Source organism: Quercus suber, unplaced genomic scaffold (assembly GCF_002906115.3).
Source record: "Quercus suber isolate HL8 unplaced genomic scaffold, Cork oak 2.0 scaffold_167, whole genome shotgun sequence".
Taxonomy (NCBI): Eukaryota; Viridiplantae; Streptophyta; class Magnoliopsida; order Fagales; family Fagaceae; genus Quercus; species Quercus suber.
The window spans coordinates 12871-33968 of record NW_027071804.1 but is presented as its reverse complement, the minus strand read 5'-3'; the positions used below and the strand labels follow the sequence as shown (position 1 = coordinate 33968).

Sequence of the window (21098 nt, the reverse complement as noted above, 5' to 3'; positions counted from 1 at the left end):
TAGACAAGATAATAAATAATATTATCTTAAAAAGTTTAACTTTTCAAACAGGACAAAAAAGTGAGACAGAGAGAGTATCTTTTTAGTATCTGACTAATCATAATAACTCCTTTTATACGATAGTATTTCATTTGTTGATGTTAGTTGGAATATTAATACCATGATGCATTAAATTTTAAGCTCCAGAAGTTATATGACTGTCATGCAACTACCTCCATCAAGATTTGTGAATGATCACTTTCAATTGGATGATGCCAACTGAAAATATCTTTTATGTTACTAGAAGCCAATAATCTTAATGACTTATAATTTTCATAAATTTACACTATTTATTTTTTAAAATTTTTTATTAAATAATACAAATGTGGATAAACCAAATTGAAACTCAGTAAATACATAATACTATATAATAATTAATCAAAATCACAATTTCACAATCGTAGGTTGTGGCATTAAGCTGCAGTCAAAGCCCACAAATTAGGCTTTCCCAGATGACCAAATTGAGTTTAGCTTCTTTCTCCCAAAAAAAAAAAAAAATGAATTTAGCTTACGCAATAGTAGATGAACATCCAACCTAATTTCCTGTACCCCTTAACAAATGTAAAGCGTAAACAACAGCATTTGACCCTTCTCTCTTAAATACCCATGAAGCCACGTGTCAATTAACCCACCAACTATATCTCACCACGTATTTTTTTCTCTTTCTGCTTCTCTCCAAGAAAATCTATACGTATAGACAACTGATTAGGCGTTGTTGGTCACCATTCTCTCACCTCCCCCTGTCAAAATAGAAAAAAACCCCCAAAAATATTTTTAAAAAACATATAAATCCCAATACACAGTTCATACTTTCAATTTCAAACACATATATATTATAAGCTTGGGTTATAAGAACACAGAACCCAAACCAAAAACACACCCAAAACCAAAAACACACCCCAAATCCAAAAAAGTGTTTTTGCATCTTTCTTCTTCTGTAAGCATTAAGCAGAAAGCACCAAATCACATTTTGCACTTTCCAAAAACAGCTTCTATAACACATGTTTCTAAAACCAAAACTCCACGCCAACTGTCAAAATAGAAAAAAACCCCCAAAAATATTTTTAAAAAACATATAAATCCCAATACACAGTTCATACTTTCAATTTCAAACACATATATATTATAAGCTTGGGTTATAAGAACACAGAACCCAAACCAAAAACACACCCAAAACCAAAAACACACCCCAAATCCAAAAAAGTGTTTTTGCATCTTTCTTCTTCTGTAAGCATTAAGCAGAAAGCACCAAATCACATTTTGCACTTTCCAAAAACAGCTTCTATAACACATGTTTCTAAAACCAAAACTCCACGCCAAACACGCCGTTAAACTCACCCATCTCTAACCGAGAAACTCTCTCTCTCTCTCTCTCTTACTCACTCTTATTCACTCACAGTACTACTATATATAAATACCACCAAACCCAGAATGTCGTGTCGTATCGCAGCGGAGAATTTCTCGCCGGCGAGAGACACTTTTCCGATTTTCTCTTCTCAAATGGAGCTCAGCGATTCCTCAATCGGCAACACCAGCGCGTCGCCCACACTCGCTCACTTCCTCAAGCAAGTCGGCGACGTTCGGAAAGAGGCCACCGGCGACGGCAACGAAACTCCGGTGCACCAGGTCCTCGATCTCAGCGACACGAGCATCGAGTCTCGTCCGTTACCGTTCGTGCTTTCCTTCAGCAACTTGACTTACAGCGTCAAAGTCCGCCGGAAGATGAGCTTGCCGTCGCTGATCTCTCGCCGGAGAATGTCCGAACCTGAAGTCGGAGACAGCTTCTTCAGTAGCACGAAGACGCTGCTCAACGACATTTCCGGCGAAGCTCGCGACGGCGAAATCCTCGCCGTGCTCGGCGCTAGCGGCTCGGGAAAGTCGACTCTAATCGACGCTTTGGCGAACCGAATCGCTAAGGGAAGCTTGAAAGGAGCCGTGACTTTGAACGGCGAGACTTTGGAGTCGCGGCTCTTGAAGGTGATTTCAGCTTACGTTATGCAAGACGATCTGTTATTCCCAATGTTAACCGTCGAAGAAACCCTAATGTTCGCAGCCGAGTTTCGCTTGCCTCGAAGTCTCTCAAAATCCAAGAAGAAACTGCGAGTCCAAGCTTTGATAGACCAGCTAGGTCTCCGAAACGCCGCGAAGACCATCATCGGAGACGAAGGTCACCGCGGAGTTTCCGGCGGAGAGCGCCGCCGAGTGTCGATCGGTATCGACATCATTCACGATCCGATTCTCTTGTTCCTCGACGAGCCGACCTCCGGGCTCGACTCCACGAGCGCGTACATGGTGGTGAAGGTTTTGCAGAGAATCGCTCATAGTGGAAGCATAGTGATCATGTCGGTTCACCAGCCGAGTTACCGAATTCTCGGCTTGCTCGACCGGTTGCTTTTCCTATCTCGCGGACAAACCGTTTACAGTGGCTCTCCGATGAACCTGCCGCAATATTTCGCCGATTTCGGGCATCCGATACCGGACACTGAGAACCGGACCGAGTTCGCACTTGACCTAATTCGCGAGCTCGAAGGATCTCCCGGCGGAACTAGAAGTTTGGTGGAGTTCAACAAGTCATGGCAGAACATGAAGAAGCACAACGTCGCTAGCAACTCCGAAGCTTCAGATCGACACGGTTTGTCGATGAAAGAAGCAATCAGTGCAAGCATTTCGCGAGGAAAGTTAGTCTCGGGCGCCACAAACAACGGTGCCAGTCCTTCTTCAATGGTGCCGAGGTTCGCGAACTCGCTATGGATCGAAATGGTGGTGCTGGCCAAGCGTTCGATGATGAACTCTCGCCGAATGCCGGAGCTCTTCGGCATCAGATTGGGCGCGGTGATGGTCACCGGTTTCATCTTAGCCACCATGTTTTGGCATCTCGACGAATCGCCAAAAGGCGTTCAAGAGCGATTAGGGTTTTTCGCCTTCGCGATGTCAACAACTTACTACACTTGCGCCGATGCATTGCCAGTTTTTCTTCAAGAGCGGTACATTTTCATGAGAGAGACAGCTTACAACGCTTACAGAAGATCGTCCTACGTGCTTTCCCACTCGTTTGTGTCGATTCCATCGTTGATTTTCCTCGCCTTGGCGTTTTCCGCTATAACGTTTTGGGCGGTAGGCCTAGACGGAGGGCTTTCCGGGTTCTCATTCTACTTTCTGATCATTTTAGCCTCGTTCTGGGCCGGAAACTCTTTCGTTACGTTCCTATCTGGCGTTGTGCCGCACGTAATGCTGGGTTACACAATAGTGGTTGCGATCTTGGCCTATTTCCTCCTCTTCAGTGGCTTTTTCATCAACCGCGATCGAATCCCGAGTTATTGGATTTGGTTCCACTACATTTCTCTGGTGAAATACCCCTACGAAGGCGTTTTACAAAACGAGTTCAGTAACCCCACGAGGTGTTTTGTTAAGGGGGTTCAGATTTTCGACAACACGCCTCTTGGGTCGGTCCCAAATGCCATGAAATTGAAGCTTTTGAGTAGCATGAGCAACACGCTAGGGATGGAACTCACGAGCTCAACGTGTTTGACAACGGGCGAGGATATTTTGCAGCAACAAGGGATCACTGATTTGAGCAAATGGAATTGCTTGTGGGTCACTGTGGCTTGGGGGTTCTTGTTCAGGATTTTGTTTTACTTTGCCTTGTTACTGGGAAGCAAGAACAAGAGGAGGTAAAAAGAGAACTACTAAGGCCTTGTTTGGCTTGAGTGGTTGTTTTAATTTTTCATGCTTTTGTTGTTTGTTGTTATTTTGAATATGATATGGGGATTTGACCGTTGGTACATAGTGGTGAGCTTTGCGCTCTCTGGTGTACGTATAAAAACTGTTTCATATAGAGTAATGTTGTTTTTACTTTTACTCTCACAAATATAAACCTATTTTGTATTCGGTGAACATTCAGTTTGAATTCGTTTCTTTATTATTTTATTACTTTTCTATGCATGGCAGATTGACTTTTTGGAACTAGATATTGGTTATGGATATAGTAAGATGGTGTTAGGAGGTCAGAAAACCTAACATTTTGTTAGGGGTTTGGTGGATTAACATATAGAATGATAATGACATGCATATTTAGCTTCCTGGAGAGGGGCACTTGGGTTGAGAATATGAGAATGATATGGTTATACCAACTTAACGCATTGCCAAATTAAGAATAATAGTAAATTATCTTAATTCAAAAAAAGAAAGAAAGATTAATATGTGGTTCCTATACACACCATTAATAGTTTACACTGAAAACTAAAGGATTCAGAAATCACTCAATTCAAGTCTGAATGCAAAATTTAAGTTGTTGAAGCTTTTTTTCTTCTTCTTTATGGTGGTGGTAATCAAGGGTTTCAACGTACGGAGTAATTTTTTATATAGGGGAGGGGAGAAACTAGACAATATCATGGAGCCACAAGCTATTTGGTATTATGCATGGAATACGATTCTATCTTAAGCAAAATTAGAAGAACTTTTTGGGTATAGTAGGTCTCATGTAAATTATTTTTGTTTTAGAAGTGCTACGTTCATAATATTTTTATAACAAATTATAAATTCTTAGTTATTATTAGTTATAATTTGAATCTATCACTAAAATTACTTTTTTGTTTTATCAATAACAACCTGTCACTTAGGATTTGTTGTGAAAATGTTGTAAACATAGCATTTTTTTTTTTTTTTTTTTTGCATGGAGTAAGTTTTTTTTCCCCAAAGAAACTGGTTCAAAATAAACAGAGATATATTCACTTTTTGTTTTTTTTTTGGTTTTTTGAGAATCAGAGTATATTCACTTTTAAAAACTGACTTTTGTTATTTTAGATGGATTTTCTCTTTCATATATCAAATCCCTTTAAAATAGGTTTCTTATATTCGAATTTATCTAGAGAAAAAAATCCCTTTAAAATAGATTTCAGTAGCTTAACTGGTAAATTTCTTGTATTTGAATTTTTCGAGAGGAAAAAAATATCTTTAAAATAAGGTTCATAAAATTTTTTTTTCTTTGAAAAATGTTTGGCTCCAAACATGTTTATAATTTTAGGATTTAACCACCAATTAAAAGATAACATGTGTCTTACCATGTGCCACATAGGTGACTCACTTGGTCATGTGCATTGCAAAATGACAATAACAAATATCACTTTCCTATTGGTCATTGGAGCTTAGTTGAAGCCAAAAAAAATTTGTTTGTTTGTTTTTTTTTTTTTTTTTTATGTTATTTAAAACCAGTGCCTACATCGGAATTTATTTAATTCTATTGTTTGCCACGGTTTCCGTCATGAATTCATTCGCATCTTGATCTTGCTTTGTTCTTTCCACCTTCCTTTTTCTTTTCTTTTTTTCTTTTTTTTAAATTTTTTTTTTTTTTATGATTACAAGCATATTTACGAAATTGGGAGACTATAATAAAGTCAGTATGCACTATGCAGTACGTATTTATATAACATCTATAGTCTAGCTATATGCTAGCTAACTAGTCACTCATGCATAATAATTATGGTCACCCAAAGTCCCAATCAACAAATGTTGTTGCCTGTTACTTGTTAGTCCTCTAATAAAGGAGGCCGACTAGCGTAAGTGAAGAGAAATCTAATCTACAACAGTTCTATTCTCACTGTACTTAAAATTAAAAGTGGGTACAACATGACAAATAATATTGGTGGGAGGAAAACAGTCCCATCAATTGAATTGAATACCTTTTAATTATGGTTGCCTTTTCTTCCACTAAATCCTCCCGCAAGTTTTGCCTAGGGTTGCTGATGAGCACAGCTGCTGTTGTTCAACAATAATGGCAACCATTCAATAATGCTAGTATACAATTTTCGCAATACCCACCAGAAGAGAACAATGACTGTATAACCTTATAAAGGATGGCACTATAATACCAAACCTGATGAATTATAGCATGAAATGGTACAGTGCATTAAAACTAGACATTGCTGGCAAAATAGGGTAGCTCATTTTGTCTAACATTTGGTTCAGCTGGTAGGTTGAGGCTTCAGTGGAATCAATGAACGAAATAGCTAAGTATGAATCACCAAGAAGGACAAAAATAAATTTACAGGGAATGGTTGCTTGTTGTGGCTTTCTCACTTCTTCTTCTTTTTTCTTTTTTCTTTTTTCTTTTTTCTCGAATTGAACTCGATTAGATCACATTTCAGTTCAGGAAGTTCTATAGCCATATTTAACTTAAATATATGGTCAGATTAAATCATTTAAAATTCATGGCTAAAATTTCATCAAATTGGGGGGTGAGTATTATAGAATGACAAAATTTCTTACCAAAATAATTTGGAGTAGTTTGGAGAGAAATCCTTCAAATCACTTTAAAATGGTGACACGTGTTCTCTCAACTTGACCCAACTAAATTCCACACTACCTATGGTTAAATTGGGTTTTACTTTTAAAAATAAAAAATAAAAATCAAACCATATATGTATGGAATGGGATTCCAATTGGACCAAGTTGGAGATAAATTTTGTTCATTATGGAATGATTGTAAGTTAAAAACTTATAATAACCTATTTGATATGTTTATATTGATTAATTATCTTGGTCTTGTTATAATTTTTATTTATTTTTTTTACACAATTCTTGATCTCATGCTTCAAAATCAAGAGTCCTTAAATAAGCCTTTTGTTCTGTCATCCTTCTAACATTTTTGTAAAGCTATAAATATATAGATCAAGATGTCTATAAATAATTTGAACTTGTTTTTAAGAAAATAAAAACTCGTTTATGTTTATATATTTAGCAAATGATAAAATCAAGTTTAAATTTAGATTTGGCTATTAAACAAGTCAAACTCAAATAATATAAGATATTCTATGTTTATATGTTTACATGTATAAAAATATATATTTATAAAGACTTAAGATAGCATTGTGTAATTAAGTTTGTAAATAAGCATATAAGGTTGCAAATTATTATTTGTAATTTATTGATAACATAAATAGTCTATTTTATAGTAAAGAATATGTATATTTCTTAAATACAAGAGATTAGTGAATCTATTTTTAATTTATAAGTTCATAATTAAAAACCAGTTTATCTAATTAACTCAAATAATATAATTACAACTATAATTTAATTATTAATTAGTAGTAGTATAGATTTGTGAAGTGCTAAAAAAATTAGTTACGATGTTTAAGTAAAATTCATATTAAGTTGCCGTAGGATCTAAATTAGTAGAGGTATCCCGTATAATGATATTTGACCGAAGAAAATAGTTGCATAAATGTATTATTTATCACTGAAAGCAATAGTTACCCCCAACTGATTCATCAATGTCTCTCATGATGATGACTCACCCGTCAATTCCATATGGTGTAAAGGATAATGATGAGGATAATATTTTTCAGCTTCGTGATACTGATACCTTTTGTTTTTTTTCTAATACCTTATCAATCAAATAATATTAATGAATAACGAGTAGAAAAAAGAATTATAATCCAATTCTTTTGCCTACAATTTGGCCACTTGGACTGATAGTTCCTCTTGGGTCCGCTCCCATTTCTCCATGTCTTATTTAAGATGGATTGGTCCCTTCTTAGACTTTGATCTCTCTTGTTCATTAACATTATTGTTTATTTATTCAGCAAAAAGGAGAATCATGAAAAACGAAGAAACTCCTTGTTTTAGGTTTAAATTTTGGTTAACATTGTCAACTCCCCCACTTTCTTCTCTTTTGGGGCAATTTCTTTTTTCCAATTTGACCTACAAAATTAAACCCATGAATTCATGTGCGCTTACTTTTGCTGCATATATACAAGGTTATGTGACAGCAAAAATAGAGGGATAAGAGTTTAAGGGTTCACTTAGTCATGTGCATTGACATGACTATTGGACACATTATTTTCTTTTTGTTATCACATTATCCCTGTATGCAGCAATTGCTACATACAAGTATGTAGCAAACATTTCCTCTAATTATAATTATTTAAAGTTTTTTTTAGAATGTAATAACACCAAAATTAATTAATGGGATCCAGCCCTGGCCAAAATGTATGGCAAACTCACCTCAAAGTGTTTCATTTCGTCAAAAAAGCAGCCCTTTATTATAAGAGTCCAAATATTCTGTGCTATATATGATGCTCCACTCCATGTTTCTAAAACCTTTGCTCTAATTATAACTATGTAAAAGTTTAAAATAAAATTAAAAAAAAAAAAAAAAGTGTAATAACACCAAAATTAATTAATGGGATCCAACTATGGCCAAAATGTAAGGCAAACTCAGACCTCAAAGTATTTCATTTCGTCAAAAGAGCAACCCTCTATTATAGGGCGTGTCATTATGACATTCCACATATGGTATACCCTCTGACGAAAATCCATGTGATACTGTGGTCATGAAATAATTGTATACATCTCATTTTATTTTTCTGATTTGTTTCTATGCTTTGCTAGCTTGTTTGAGTTTCACACTGTCATATATGCATGACAATATAAAGGCCTAAAGGATACGTATAGTCCCAAACAGTCCCTGGGTTCACAACTTCATATTATTCAGCTAACCAAAGAATAAGAACGACACAATTGATAAAGTTTGATATTTTTGGATTGTACTAAAAAGAGTTTAAGAGAAGGGGAAAATTCACCTCTTAGTATACATAGTAATCAAATCAATATCTACTAGACTAAAAGAATTAAACCTAAAAAATACATCAAGGAAAAATAATTAAGCCTAAGGAAAGTTGAAAGCTACTTGATTCGGTGACACTTCAAACTTTTCCATAGGGAAAGTTTAATTCGAAGCCAGAGAACAAAGTCCCTTTGACTCATTGTAACAAGAGGAATAATACATTTAAAAGATATTTTTATAGGATTGACTATTGAGAACTGCTAGAAAGTAGAAACACACCATTTTTCATAATTATTCCATTATGATTAGAGTAATATAATTTTTACTTAAGTTTATTATTGACACCAATTTTATTATATACTAATTTACAATAAACCATATCAACAATGGTATAAAATATTGTTCCTAAACGTACTATCAAAAGATCTCAACAAAAACTACCAACTCAAGCTATGGGTGCAACCCGTAAGGCTTTATAGGTTAGCTTGGCCACACCCTCAACCCTAACTAGTACATCAATTCAAAAGTTTGAACACTAACCAGAAGGCAGAATGGTTGCAAATGAATTAGGCTCTATATTAGGAGAAAATCTTATATAAGTCAGGTGTATATCTATGAGGCCCATGTGTCAATTCTACAAAGAAACTATATACCGAGCTCACTAGATATTTTCTTCTATATTAGATAGTATGCCAAAAAGTTTGAACACTAACCAAAAAAAATGGTTGCCATGAATTAGGATCTATATTAGATAGTATGCCAAAAAGTTTGAACACTAACCAAAAAAAATGGTTGCAACGAATTAGGATCTATATTAGATAGTATGCTAGGTGAGGTTAATATTTTCGTAATTTTCGATAGTTTATTTGTTGAAGGTGAAACAAAAAGACAAAAGTTAGCTTATTTAAAAAATAAACGGATAATGTTTTGGGCTTTCACATTTTACTTTTTTCCTTGTCGGAGAAGGAAACAAACAATTGCGTGTTCATACTTCATACTTCATTGACATAACAAAGACAATATAAAGTCGTTCCCACCGTATTCCCTTGTTACTTCGCGCATAAGCTTTAAGTCAATTTTTATGTACGTTCTTTTTTGATAAGATTTTTATGTACATTCTTAGTAACATGAAAGCATGCACTTATTATAGTTTGACAAATTCATTTCCATGCACAGTCTTGAATGTCACATCAATTTTGTTAGCTGCATGAAAATTTCAATTTTTAATGAGTTGCCGACTGCCAAGTACTTCAGAGCGATGCACATGAAGTTACAGTGCTTGGGAGTTGGGAGATGGCGATTGACGCAAGGTGCATTAGGATTGAGGGTGTAAGAGGCTGTTTGGCCAGCTTTTTTTGGTCACTCAATTTTCGTTACTCAATTTCCATCACTCATCACTCATCACTCATCACTCAATACTCATCACTCATCACCCATTACCCATCACTCAATACCTGTTTGGTACATCACTGAAATGCAATCACTCAACATTTTTCACACTATTTTATGGGCCCAGCTCTGTCAGCCACTGCAGCTTTTTTTTTCTTTTTTTTTTTAACTGGGTTCTGTGAGTTTCCCAGTGAAAAAAAATAAAAAAGAGGAAGAAACCAGGGACCGTGAACCCAGGTGGGAAAAAAAAAAAAAAAAAAAAAAAAAAAAAAAAAAAAAAAACCCAAAAAAAAAACCCAGCCAACGGAAACTGTGAAAGAAGAAGAAAAAAGGGCCAAACTCAAAAAGTGAAAAGAGAAGAAAAGAAGAAAAAAAAAAGAAAAAGAACCAGACCCAAAAAGTGAAAAGAAAAGAAAAGAAAAGAAGAAAAAAAAAGAAGAAGAAGAAGGAGAAGAAGAGGAGCAGACACCCAGCCCGTGAAAGACAAAAAGGAAAGAAAAAAAAAAAAAGAGAAAAGAAGAGAAAGAGGGAGCAAAAATCTGACTGTAGGCCCGGTTATGTGATGTTATTTACAAGTTTGTCATTGAAAATTGAAAACTAAAAACTGAAAACAGCCAAAAGTTGTTTTCAGTTTCCATAACTCATAACTCAAAAAGTAGAGAATTGAGTATTGGAAACAGAGTTATGGAAATAGAGTATTAGTACAGGCAAACGAGTATTTTGTTATGGGTCCCACCATTTTTGAGAATTGAGTTATGAAAACTGAGAATTGAGTCATGAAAACACCCAATCCAAACAGCCTCTAAATATCTCAGTTGCTATTTTACAACTCAAAACAACTAAAATTCACTCCATCCAAAATTTGCAACCTATGAATACTAAGGTTGCATATTTGCAACCCTTAGAGCACTAGCATCCAGGGATGCCAAAAAAAAAAAAAATTTATTTTGCATCTTCAAATACTACTTTATCTATTTACCAACTCATTTTACAACTCATCCTATATCCCAGTTTTTATCTGTACATATAACTCAAAAAAATAATATAAACTACCTAATAAAATAATAAAAGGTATTCTTCTCTCTCTCTTTCCTCCCACTATCTTTTTATTTTCACACACTACCACTAGATTAAATATTTTTTTTTCTTTACAACCTATGAATAGTAAGTATACAAATTCAGATATAGTGAGTTTTTTTGTCTTGGATTGTAAAATAGCAACTGGGGTAGTGCTATAGGTTGTAAAAAAATAATATTTAATTTTATAGTTGTGTGTGAAGAGAAGAAGGTAGTGGAAGGAAAGAGAGAGAGAGAATAATATTTTTTATTATTGTATTAGGTAGTTTATATTATTTTATTGGGTTGTATGTAGCAAAAAAAAAAAAAAGTTGGAATGTAAGTTGAGTTGTAAAATGAGTTAGTAAAATAGATGAAGTAATGTGTTTGAGGATGCAAAATATGTTTTTTTTTTTGGTATCCTTGGATGCTAGTGCTTACAAAGTAAATGAATTAAGCTTATTTTTCATGATTCTATCCATAGATAGTTTATGGGTATCCCTAGCTCTCAAACATAATGTTTGGAAGTTGGAACTATTAATATTAATCACAAAAGCGACGTATGATGAAAACTTGTGTCCCTCAAATTTGTAAGGTGTGCTTCTAACTTACCCACACACATGGTAGGACTAGGACCTATATGGTTTAGTTGTTTTCAATTCAAGTTTTCCTTGATGGCTAAGTTTTATGCATTTTTCACAGTTCAAAACTTTTTAAGTTTGAGATTACAGTGCACAACACGAAATAATAGTAATTAATTAGTATTTGACATGTTTGTCATTCAGTCAATTAAAACTGTGGGTGTCGAAAAGTTGACGGTGGATAGGGACTCGCATGGAGGCTTTGTCCATTAATGAGCATTTCAGTCTTCTTGGAAACTCCAGACTCCGTTGAGAAGATATCACATCACAAATATGATACATTTACTAATCTTTTCCAATTTGTATGTACATTTGGGTTTGGAAGATCTATTAATGTTGCAGCCCACAATTTAGTTAAATGGGCTCTTAAAATTAGGTTTTTGGGCTATATTCCCTGCGCTTGTTATCCTATACACAGATGACTGCTTAGGACAAAAAGGGCCCAATAGCACAATTTGGCAAAAATATTTTAGCAATTTTAATCATTGTTTTGCAAATCGAGTTGTGGAAAGTTTTTGAAAATCGAATTTTTTAAAAATATGCCATGGTAGCACCCGCTGATCTGGCATTTTAATAAGAAATTCCAATAGAACTTGAGATTATGAAGCTCGTGATTCTTGTAATATAAAACTCGAGTTTTTTAAAAATTTGAACAAAATGTGTGTCCTCGCCTACGTTGCCTATGATTGCTACAACCAAAGTGATTAGAGAACAAATAACGACCACGGTATGATGGTTGGAGAAGTGATCTGCATGAGAGAGTAAGAAGGGTGACCCAAAAGCAATTCCTTGAAATAAAGAAGAAGAGCAAATGAATTTGTGTTATATTTTCAGAGAAATCAATCTATGTTGTGGGACAGTATATAGTAAAGATGAACTCTTGAAAGTGAGGGGCGAGCCGATCTATGTAGATCAGAGGGGCAAGGGTGTCGATCAGAGTTTACATGAGGCAAACTCTTGGAAGAGGGAGAGTGCAAAAGTAAGTGACTTGGCAGAAAGGCCTTTTCTCCTTATTCACTTGAACCTTTTTTCTTTCCTTTATTTGTCTTTAGCTTATGAGAGATTAGACGATTGTAGTGAGGGTTGCTCGCTTTTGAGGATGGTTCATTTCTAAACCCCCCTGTAGTTGCGTAGCATTGTTGTTCCCTTCCGGAGGAGTCTACGTCCCTATGGATAACACAATTATTCTCAGGCTAGTTGAGTTGTTTTTCTGGGGTTACAGGGAAACAGTTCTTTTCTCCCCCTTTATCCTTTTGCTTTTCAAACCCATCAATGGACGATCTGTCAAGCCGTTGGAAATCCCTCTCTCTATCAGAGAAGGAAGGCATCGGCTTGGCCCTGAACTCTGACCAAGCCACGTTAGAGTTCTCCATTGTAGCCAGATTCCTAACAAGACACCCTATCAACCTTAACACCATTGCAAACACGTTCAATCCCCTCTGGCGATTGAAAACGGGTTTTCGGATGAAGTTCATCGGCAATCATCTTATCCTCTTCTCTTTCAACTCCAAAGAAGAGGTTGACATAATCCTTGCAACTGAGCCATAGAGCTTTGACAAGTGCATCATGGTACTATCAAGATATGAACACTCGGCACCAATCAATGCATTGGACATGAACATAGTATCCTTTTGGGTGCATGTGCATGATATCCCCTTGCACTTCCGAAATAAGGAGGTGGCGGAACAGATTTATGGTGCTATTGGTTTGGTTACCCAACCCAAGTACCCAAATGACTGCGACAGAGGAAGTTTTATACGGATTCGTGTCGATGTTAACATCTCCCTCCCTCAATGTCGGGGTCGTCTCATCACCCTAGACAACAACAAAGTCCATTGGGTCTCATTTAAGTACGAATGCCTCCTAAACCTATGTTATTGGTGTGGTTGCCTCACCCACCCTGACAAGGACTGTGAACGTTGGATAGAAAGTGAGGGAACACTAAACAAAAAGGAACAACACTTCGAGGAGTGGCTTAGAGCAGCTCCTTTCATGGCATCTAGGAAAAACTTCCTCTCTGTCCCGAGCTTCTATGCCAACAAGAAAGCCGATAAACACGGGAAAAAGCAGGCCGGAACCCAGTCATAGCAGCAGGACTCTCCACTTACAGCGGCGAGCGAATTCTCACCAGCTCTGTCATCGAGAAACCTAGAGACCAATCTGTCACCAAAAAGCCTGGACCATGACGTGAACTTCACCTCGAATAGTTCCAAAGGACAGTCTGCTACTGACATGGCATGCTTAGAGCCGCCCTTCTTGGTTCCCCCAATAAAGCCCACACAGCCTGTAAACTTTGATCAACTCATTGCTGAAATCAATGAGGATATCCGTTACTTTGATAGTGTGGACCCAGCATGTAAAAATCAAATGATCCTCACTCGGGCCGAAGCCCATTGGATGTCAACAGACCAAGCACAATTAGAGACCCTCCTCCCAAAAGCCCCCTTACCAAACCCACGGATCCAAGTCCACTCAAGGATTTTACCAATACCACCCTAGCCCAATGCCCGTTGAACCCACCCAATGATAAAAGATGGGTGCAGATCCAACAACCCACTCACATATCAGAGGAAGAAAACCCTGAAGTTTCCTTAGGCAAACATGGACCACTTCCTACCCTAGATAACTCAAACTCTTAGAAAAGAAGAGCAACGTCAGGCAATGGCTCATTAACACCCTCACCTCAAACAGTGGTGGCTAGCAAGCAGCCCCATCGATCATGATGAGCCTACTGTTCTGGAATGTGCGTGGGCTTAGGAACTGGCGCACCGTTCAAGAGCTCAAAAGATATATCCAAGCACAAGATCCAACCACCCTCTTCCTAGCCAAGACGTCGGCGGGTGAAGCTAGGCTGATTAATTTGTGCACCGAGTTGGGGTTTGATCAACACTAGGTTTCTCCTCAAGCCAATCGGTTGGAGTGCCTAGCTCTGTTTTGGAAGAACACAATAAAGATCAATGTAGTCTCTTCGTCGCCAAACCATATTGACGCTGTTGTTGGGGAGGCGACGGAAGGGATATGGCACCTCACAGGTATTTATAGTTTTGCTAATCTAGCCAAAAAGGGTGAAACTTGGGCACTGCTTCGTCAACTCCTTTCAAGGCCCTCGTTGCTATGGCTGTGTGCTAGGGATTTCAATGAAATCTTCTGGTCTCATTAGAAGTGTGGGTTGGGTCCGAGATGTGAAAATCTAATGAAGGCATTCTGTGACGTGTTGGATGAGGCTGGGTTGAAGGATTTGGGTTTCGTAGGGAAGAAATTTACCTGGAAAGGCCATCACCATGGTGGTCTAGTGCTTGAAAGACTTGATTGAGCAGTTATAAACAACCTGTGGCTCTCCCATAATCCAAGTACAAAAGTCCAACACCTTTACTCTTAACTTCTCGGATCACCAAGCCATTATTGTGAAACCCGAAGGTATCATCCCTAAACCAAATCACTCTTTCAAATTTGAACAAATGTGGCTCAAAGACAGAGGCTGTAGCAACACAGTCACTAATGCCTGGGGTTCGCCTATAATGGGGGCCACAATGTCTAAGGTAGCCGGGAAAATTCAAATCTGTGGGGAAAAACTTACGGTGTGGAGTAAAAATTGTTTTGGAAGCATTAGGAAGCTGCTTAAGGTGAAGAAGAAGCTTCTAGTCAGAGCCGAGATGGAAGCAGTTAAGGGTGGGGATCAAATGTTGGTGAAATCTCTCCAAAAGGAAATTAACGGCCTGCTTGATAAGGAAATTCAGATGTGGCAATAGCGCTCACGAGCGCTTTTTTTAAGGTGTGGGGACATAAATACATCTTACTTTCACAGCAAGGCCTCCCAAAGATTCCGAAGAAATCAAATTCTTGGGCTGAGGAATAGTCAGAATGTTTGGTGCACTGAGGATAATCAGATCAAGAACATTGCTTTTGGGTTTTACCAGTCCGTGTTCTCATCCTCTTCCCCCATCAAATTTTGATGAAGTACTCCACAAGGTTCAACCCTCAGTTACGGATGATATGAATGCAATGCTGCTGCGATAATTCAATAGGGAGGAAATTGAAATTGCCATGAAACAAATGGCACCCATGACAACCCCGAGCCCCGACGGCATGCCCCTGCTCTTCTTTCAATCTTTTTGGAGCACTGTGGATGAGAATGTCTACTCTGCCATTCTCGACTGCTTGCAAAACTGTAAGATTCTAACTAATATAAATCGTACTCATATTGCTTTAATTCCAAAAGTTAAATCCCTGGAAAGAATCACTGAATATCGTCCTATAAGCTTATGTAGTGTGATCTATAAACTAGTGTCTAAGGTGTTGGCAAACAGGCTTAAAAATATCCTTTCCTCAGTAATTTCAAAAAACTAGAGTGCGTTTCAGGCAGGTCGGGTGATCATGGATAACATCCTAATGGCCTTTGAAACACTGCACTATATGAAGCACCATCAAGTTAGCAAGGCAGGTTTCATGGCCTTGAAGCTCGACATGAGCAAAGCTTAGCTACGATTCAATTAAAATTTTAGCAAGATAAAACACAATAGAGACTACTGGGACTTCCTTAATCGAAGTACAGAAAGGAAAAAAATTACAAGCTGCTCTTGCTAAGTTATGTGCTACTTTGTTTCCTTGTCTACAGGAATGCCTAAAAACCAAGTGCCTAAAATGAGTAGACAGGACCTTGATGTCAGAGAGGATGTGGCCAAAGCTTGCAGCAAAGAAACTACTGCATTTCATAGCTCGAATCGCAATGTCCGAGTCACCTTCCAAGATGATATGATCAAATCCAAGCTCTTTTGCAAAGATAAGAGCCCGCCTTGCTGCCAACACTTCCACCATCTCCATTGAGGTGGGCAATGGAATAACTTTTAATGTAGCCATAACTAGACCGTGGTCGTTGTGAATGATGGTCCTAAACTAGTTTTGCCATTCGCTTGATAAACGGCACCATCAAAGTTGATTTTGACCCAATCCGTACGGGGAGGCTCCCATTTGGTTTGGCATCGAGTAGGAGGAGATGGTTCCGAGGTGTGAGCTTGATGAAATTTCAGTAAAGCATCTCACGCCACAGAGTAAAGTAGTCTCAGGTTAGCTATTGATTCACCAACTTTTAGTTTATTCCTTCTGAGCCAAATTTGAGATGAAATCATAGCAAGCATGTTCGTGGGATGGGCTTTCTCCATGCATACCTGAAATACTTCCAAGAAATTTGAGCACTCTTTTGCGCCGTCCCTTAGCGGACCAAAATGCACATCCCATACCATAGACAGTTTCAGGCATAGCCATAGAGCATGCAGTGTAGACTCTTGGTCTAAGCCACAAAGCTGGCAGGTAGCATCAGTAAGGACTTTCCTTTTGACCAAGTTGACTCAGGTTGGAAGAGCATCCAAGACTGCTCGCCAAAGCAGAGTTTTTGTTCTGTTGGGAATTTTCAATTTCCAAAGCCCCTTCCATGTGCCTTTAGGATTGGGGGGGGGGGGGGGGAGTCAATGGGTCTGCATTTGAGGTCAGCTCATCTTCTATCAAAAGCCTATACCCAGCCTTGACCGAATAGACACCATCCACCTTGCCCGGCCAGTGCAACTGATCTTTTACCTCGGTGAAGCATAAAGGGATTGATTTGATCATCTTAGCTTCGTGAGGTAAGAAGTTGTTGTTAATTGCATCTTTAATCCAGTAGCTCCTCTCCTTGTCAATTAGCACTGATATCTGCGCATCACAACCATAGAAAATTAGGGAGGATTGGACACTAGCGTAATGGGGGTCAAATAACCACCTGTCTTGGTAAATGAGGATATTCTCTACACTACCCACTCTCCATTGGGCACCCTTTTTTATGACCTCCCTCCATTTAAGGATGCTTTTCCACACGAAGGAACCATTACCTTCCTTCGCATCAAAAATAGTCCCATCAAGAAAAAATTTTGCCTTGAAAAAACGATGGAACAGAGAGTTTTTATCTTCTAAAAGCCTCCACACTTGCTTTGCCAACATAGTGTCATTAAATTTCTGGAGTTCCTTGAACCCTATACAACCTAGGTCCTTTAGGAGGCAAAGTGTGCTCCATTTTGACCATTGTATTTTTCTTTGCTCCCTTCTATGGCCCCACCAGAATTTTCGAATTAGCTGCTCTATGTCATTGTACAAAGTGATGGAGAGTTTAAAGCAACTCATGGCATAGGTTGGTATAGCCTGTACTACCGCCTTTAGCATCACCTCCTGTCCAGCTTGGGAAAGAAGTTGTATTTTCCAACCTTGCTACTTAGCCCAAANTGAGCCTTCGTACAAAAAAGAAATAGGTAACGAGAGAGAGTATCCCCTTGCCTGATGCCTCTGGTTGGGTGAATGGTTGGTGAGGGCTCGCCGTTGATCAGGATCGAGTACCTAACCGATGAAATACATTACATCATTAAGGCCACCTATCTGTCTGCAAAACCCATACGCTTCATCATTAGTTCCAAATATTTCCATTCAATGCGATTGTAAGCTTTGCTCATGTCGAGCTTCAAGGCCATGAAACCTGCCTTGCTAACTTGATGGTGCTTCATATAGTGCAGTGTTTCAAAGGCCATTAGGATGTTATCCATGATCACCCGACCTGCCTGAAACGCACTCTAGTTTTTTGAAATTACTGAGGAAAGGATATTTTTAAGCCTGTTTGCCAACACCTTAGACACTAGTTTATAGATCACACTACATAAGCTTATAGGACGATATTCAGTGATTCTTTCCAGGGATTTAACTTTTGGAATTAAAGCAATATGAGTACGATTTATATTAGTTAGAATCTTACAGTTTTGCAAGCAGTCGAGAATGGCAGAGTAGACATTCTCATCCACAGTGCTCCAAAAAGATTGAAAGAAGAGCAGGGGCATGCCGTCGGGGCTCGGGGTTGTCATGGGTGCCATTTGTTTCATGGCAATTTCAATTTCCTCCCTATTGAATTATCGCAGCAGCATTGCATTCATATCATCCGTAACTGAGGGTTGAACCTTGTGGAGTACTTCATCAAAATTTGATAGGGAAGAGGATGAGAACAGGACTGGTAAAACCCAAAAGCAATGTTCTTGATCTGATTATCCTCAGTGCACCAAACATTCTGACTATTCCTCAGCCCAAGAATTTGATTTCTTCGGAATCTTTGGGAGGCCTTGCTGTGAAAGTAAGATGTATTTATGTCCCCACACCTTAAAAAAAGCGCTCGTGAGCGCTATTGCCACATCTGAATTTCCTTATCAAGCAGGCCGTTAATGTTGCCTAGAAGCACTTTCATAATTGCTCAAAAGATCTTGAATTTTGTGGCATTTTGCAATGGATGACCCGCAGAAAAGCTGGTTGTCGTTGGTGAAGAAAAGGTGAGTCAGCCGAGGGTTTTACATATAGAGACTCCTTTGATATGGTCTGAATCCGCAGCATGCTGAAGAAGGCTATGGAGGCCTTTCGTACAAAAAAGAAATAGGTAACGAGAGAGAGTATCCCCTTGCCTGATGCCTCTGGTTGGGTGAATGGTTGGTGAGGGCTCGCCGTTGATCAGGATCGAGTACCTAACCGATGAAATACATTACATCATTAAGGCCACCTATCTGTCTGCAAAACCCATACGCTTCATCATTAGTTCCAAATATTTCCATTCAATGCGATTGTCCCCCCCCCCCCCCCCCTCTTTTTTAGGGGGGCGGTTTCTCAAAAAAAAGGAAGAGACAAACAAACAAAAGGGTAGGTGTGGGTCTCTCTTTTTTCTTTCTTTTGTCAAGGTCACTTGAGAGCTTATCTTCCACTTATTCCTAAGGCCATGGGGTAATCTTCTTTGACCGGATATGGCATCTTTCTTTTGTAGCTATCTAAAGACTTTAAGTGAGATAAGTCAATAATTGTGAAAAGGTGGAGAAGGTGTTTGAAACACACCCAAAAAGTTTTATATCACAAGGAATTCAAGTTCCACGTAGACTTCTTTATTAGAAAATGTCAAATCAGTAGGTGCCACTGTAGCACATTTTTAAGAAACTTGATTTTCATAAACTTGAGTTTCATGTAAAACTCGAGTTCCACGAACTCGAATTACAAACCTGTGGTAGATTACTAAATACTTTGCAAACAATGGTAAATTACTAAATATTTTGTCAAATTGTGTTATTGGGCTATTTTCGCCCTGCATACATGACTCTTAAATTTTCATGCCCGTAAATTTATTTCTTTTCTCAGGGATTTTTGTTTTCAACAAAAGATTTTATAGAGCTAGAGAGAGTAATTGATTTGTAGGGATGGGAAAATAATGAGACCCTTTTTGTCTCCCAAGTGAGCCAGATGCTCATTGCTCATTCATAGATATTTTGCTTAGCCCAATTGTCCATCCATAGCTAGAAGACGAAAAGCCCATTAAATCCTTTTAATGAGTTTTCAACTATTTGGATCCAAACGTGTAAGATTAACATCCTACTTCCTAGGATTTTGACCAACCTAAAGGGTTGATATGGGGCACTTGAAGACAAAGTTAGTTCATAGGGTTGACACGAGGCACTATCATGAAGACTAAGAAGAATTGTTCTTATAAACATAACTTACTTCCTAATTGTAGGTGTTTACATAAGTTTTCTTAGGGGTTAATTTCCAATTGCCCTATGAAGTGGGGAATTCTGATAACAAACCATTCCTTTAAGTCAGTTGAGAAGATAGGTTAATAGGATGCTTGCCCCAAAGATATGCAATTGGGGCACTGCCACTTTCCATTTAGTGTAAAAGGAGTGACAATAGGTTAGAGTATTAAATGTTGATCTAATAGGTAGACATTTCTTCAACGATTATATTGAGTTCTGAGGGAGTTTAGTTATTGAGCTTTTTGGTTGGAGGATGGGTGTGTAGTGTGCTCCCTCAAGTGGTCAAACATTTTTCTTTGTCCGAAAACTTTTGTCGATAGGTGATTGGTTGTTACTTTTATTATCAAAGTTCGGTAGGAGTTCTAGGACTTGGTGTGGGTCATGAACATAGTTTCAGGCTGAGCAGCACAAGGGCCAATCAAGGGCCTTGGGACCTCTCCTAGAACCCATTGGGCCTAGGTCCAACAAAGCCTCTTTCTTGATGCCATTCCAAGTGTAGCCTTTTGGGCTTTTAGTTCTCGAGCTTACCCCTTCCATGTTTGATAAGGTACACGTAATTGAATCAACTAAAAACATTTTCATTTGAACCTTTTCACAATATGAACAATTATGTGGAAACTCAGGTGATTAGATAAGGACAATATATTGCAATATATTGTCAATATATTGCAATCCAAATGAAATTAACCTGTTTTAAAATTGGGGTGGCTTTATGAGCCACTGTAGCAAATGAAATACCTTGCCTATCTCTATATCTGTTGGGTGTTGAAACTTGTATTTTCGGTTTTGGGCCTTTTGGCTATGGAAACATTAGAGAGAGAGAGAGTAATTGGCTACTTG

General features: G+C 38.1%; 1 protein-coding gene across 1 annotated transcript; it reads left to right on the top strand.

The window, feature by feature from the left end:
- Positions 1-1150: 1150 nt before the first annotated feature.
- Positions 1151-3933, top strand: LOC112015809 (ABC transporter G family member 6). Its single transcript, XM_024048245.2, has one exon. The coding sequence runs from the start codon at positions 1471-1473 to the stop codon at positions 3712-3714; it is 2244 nt and encodes a 747-aa protein (XP_023904013.2). The 5' UTR covers positions 1151-1470; the 3' UTR covers positions 3715-3933.
- Positions 3934-21098: the final 17165 nt, after the last annotated feature.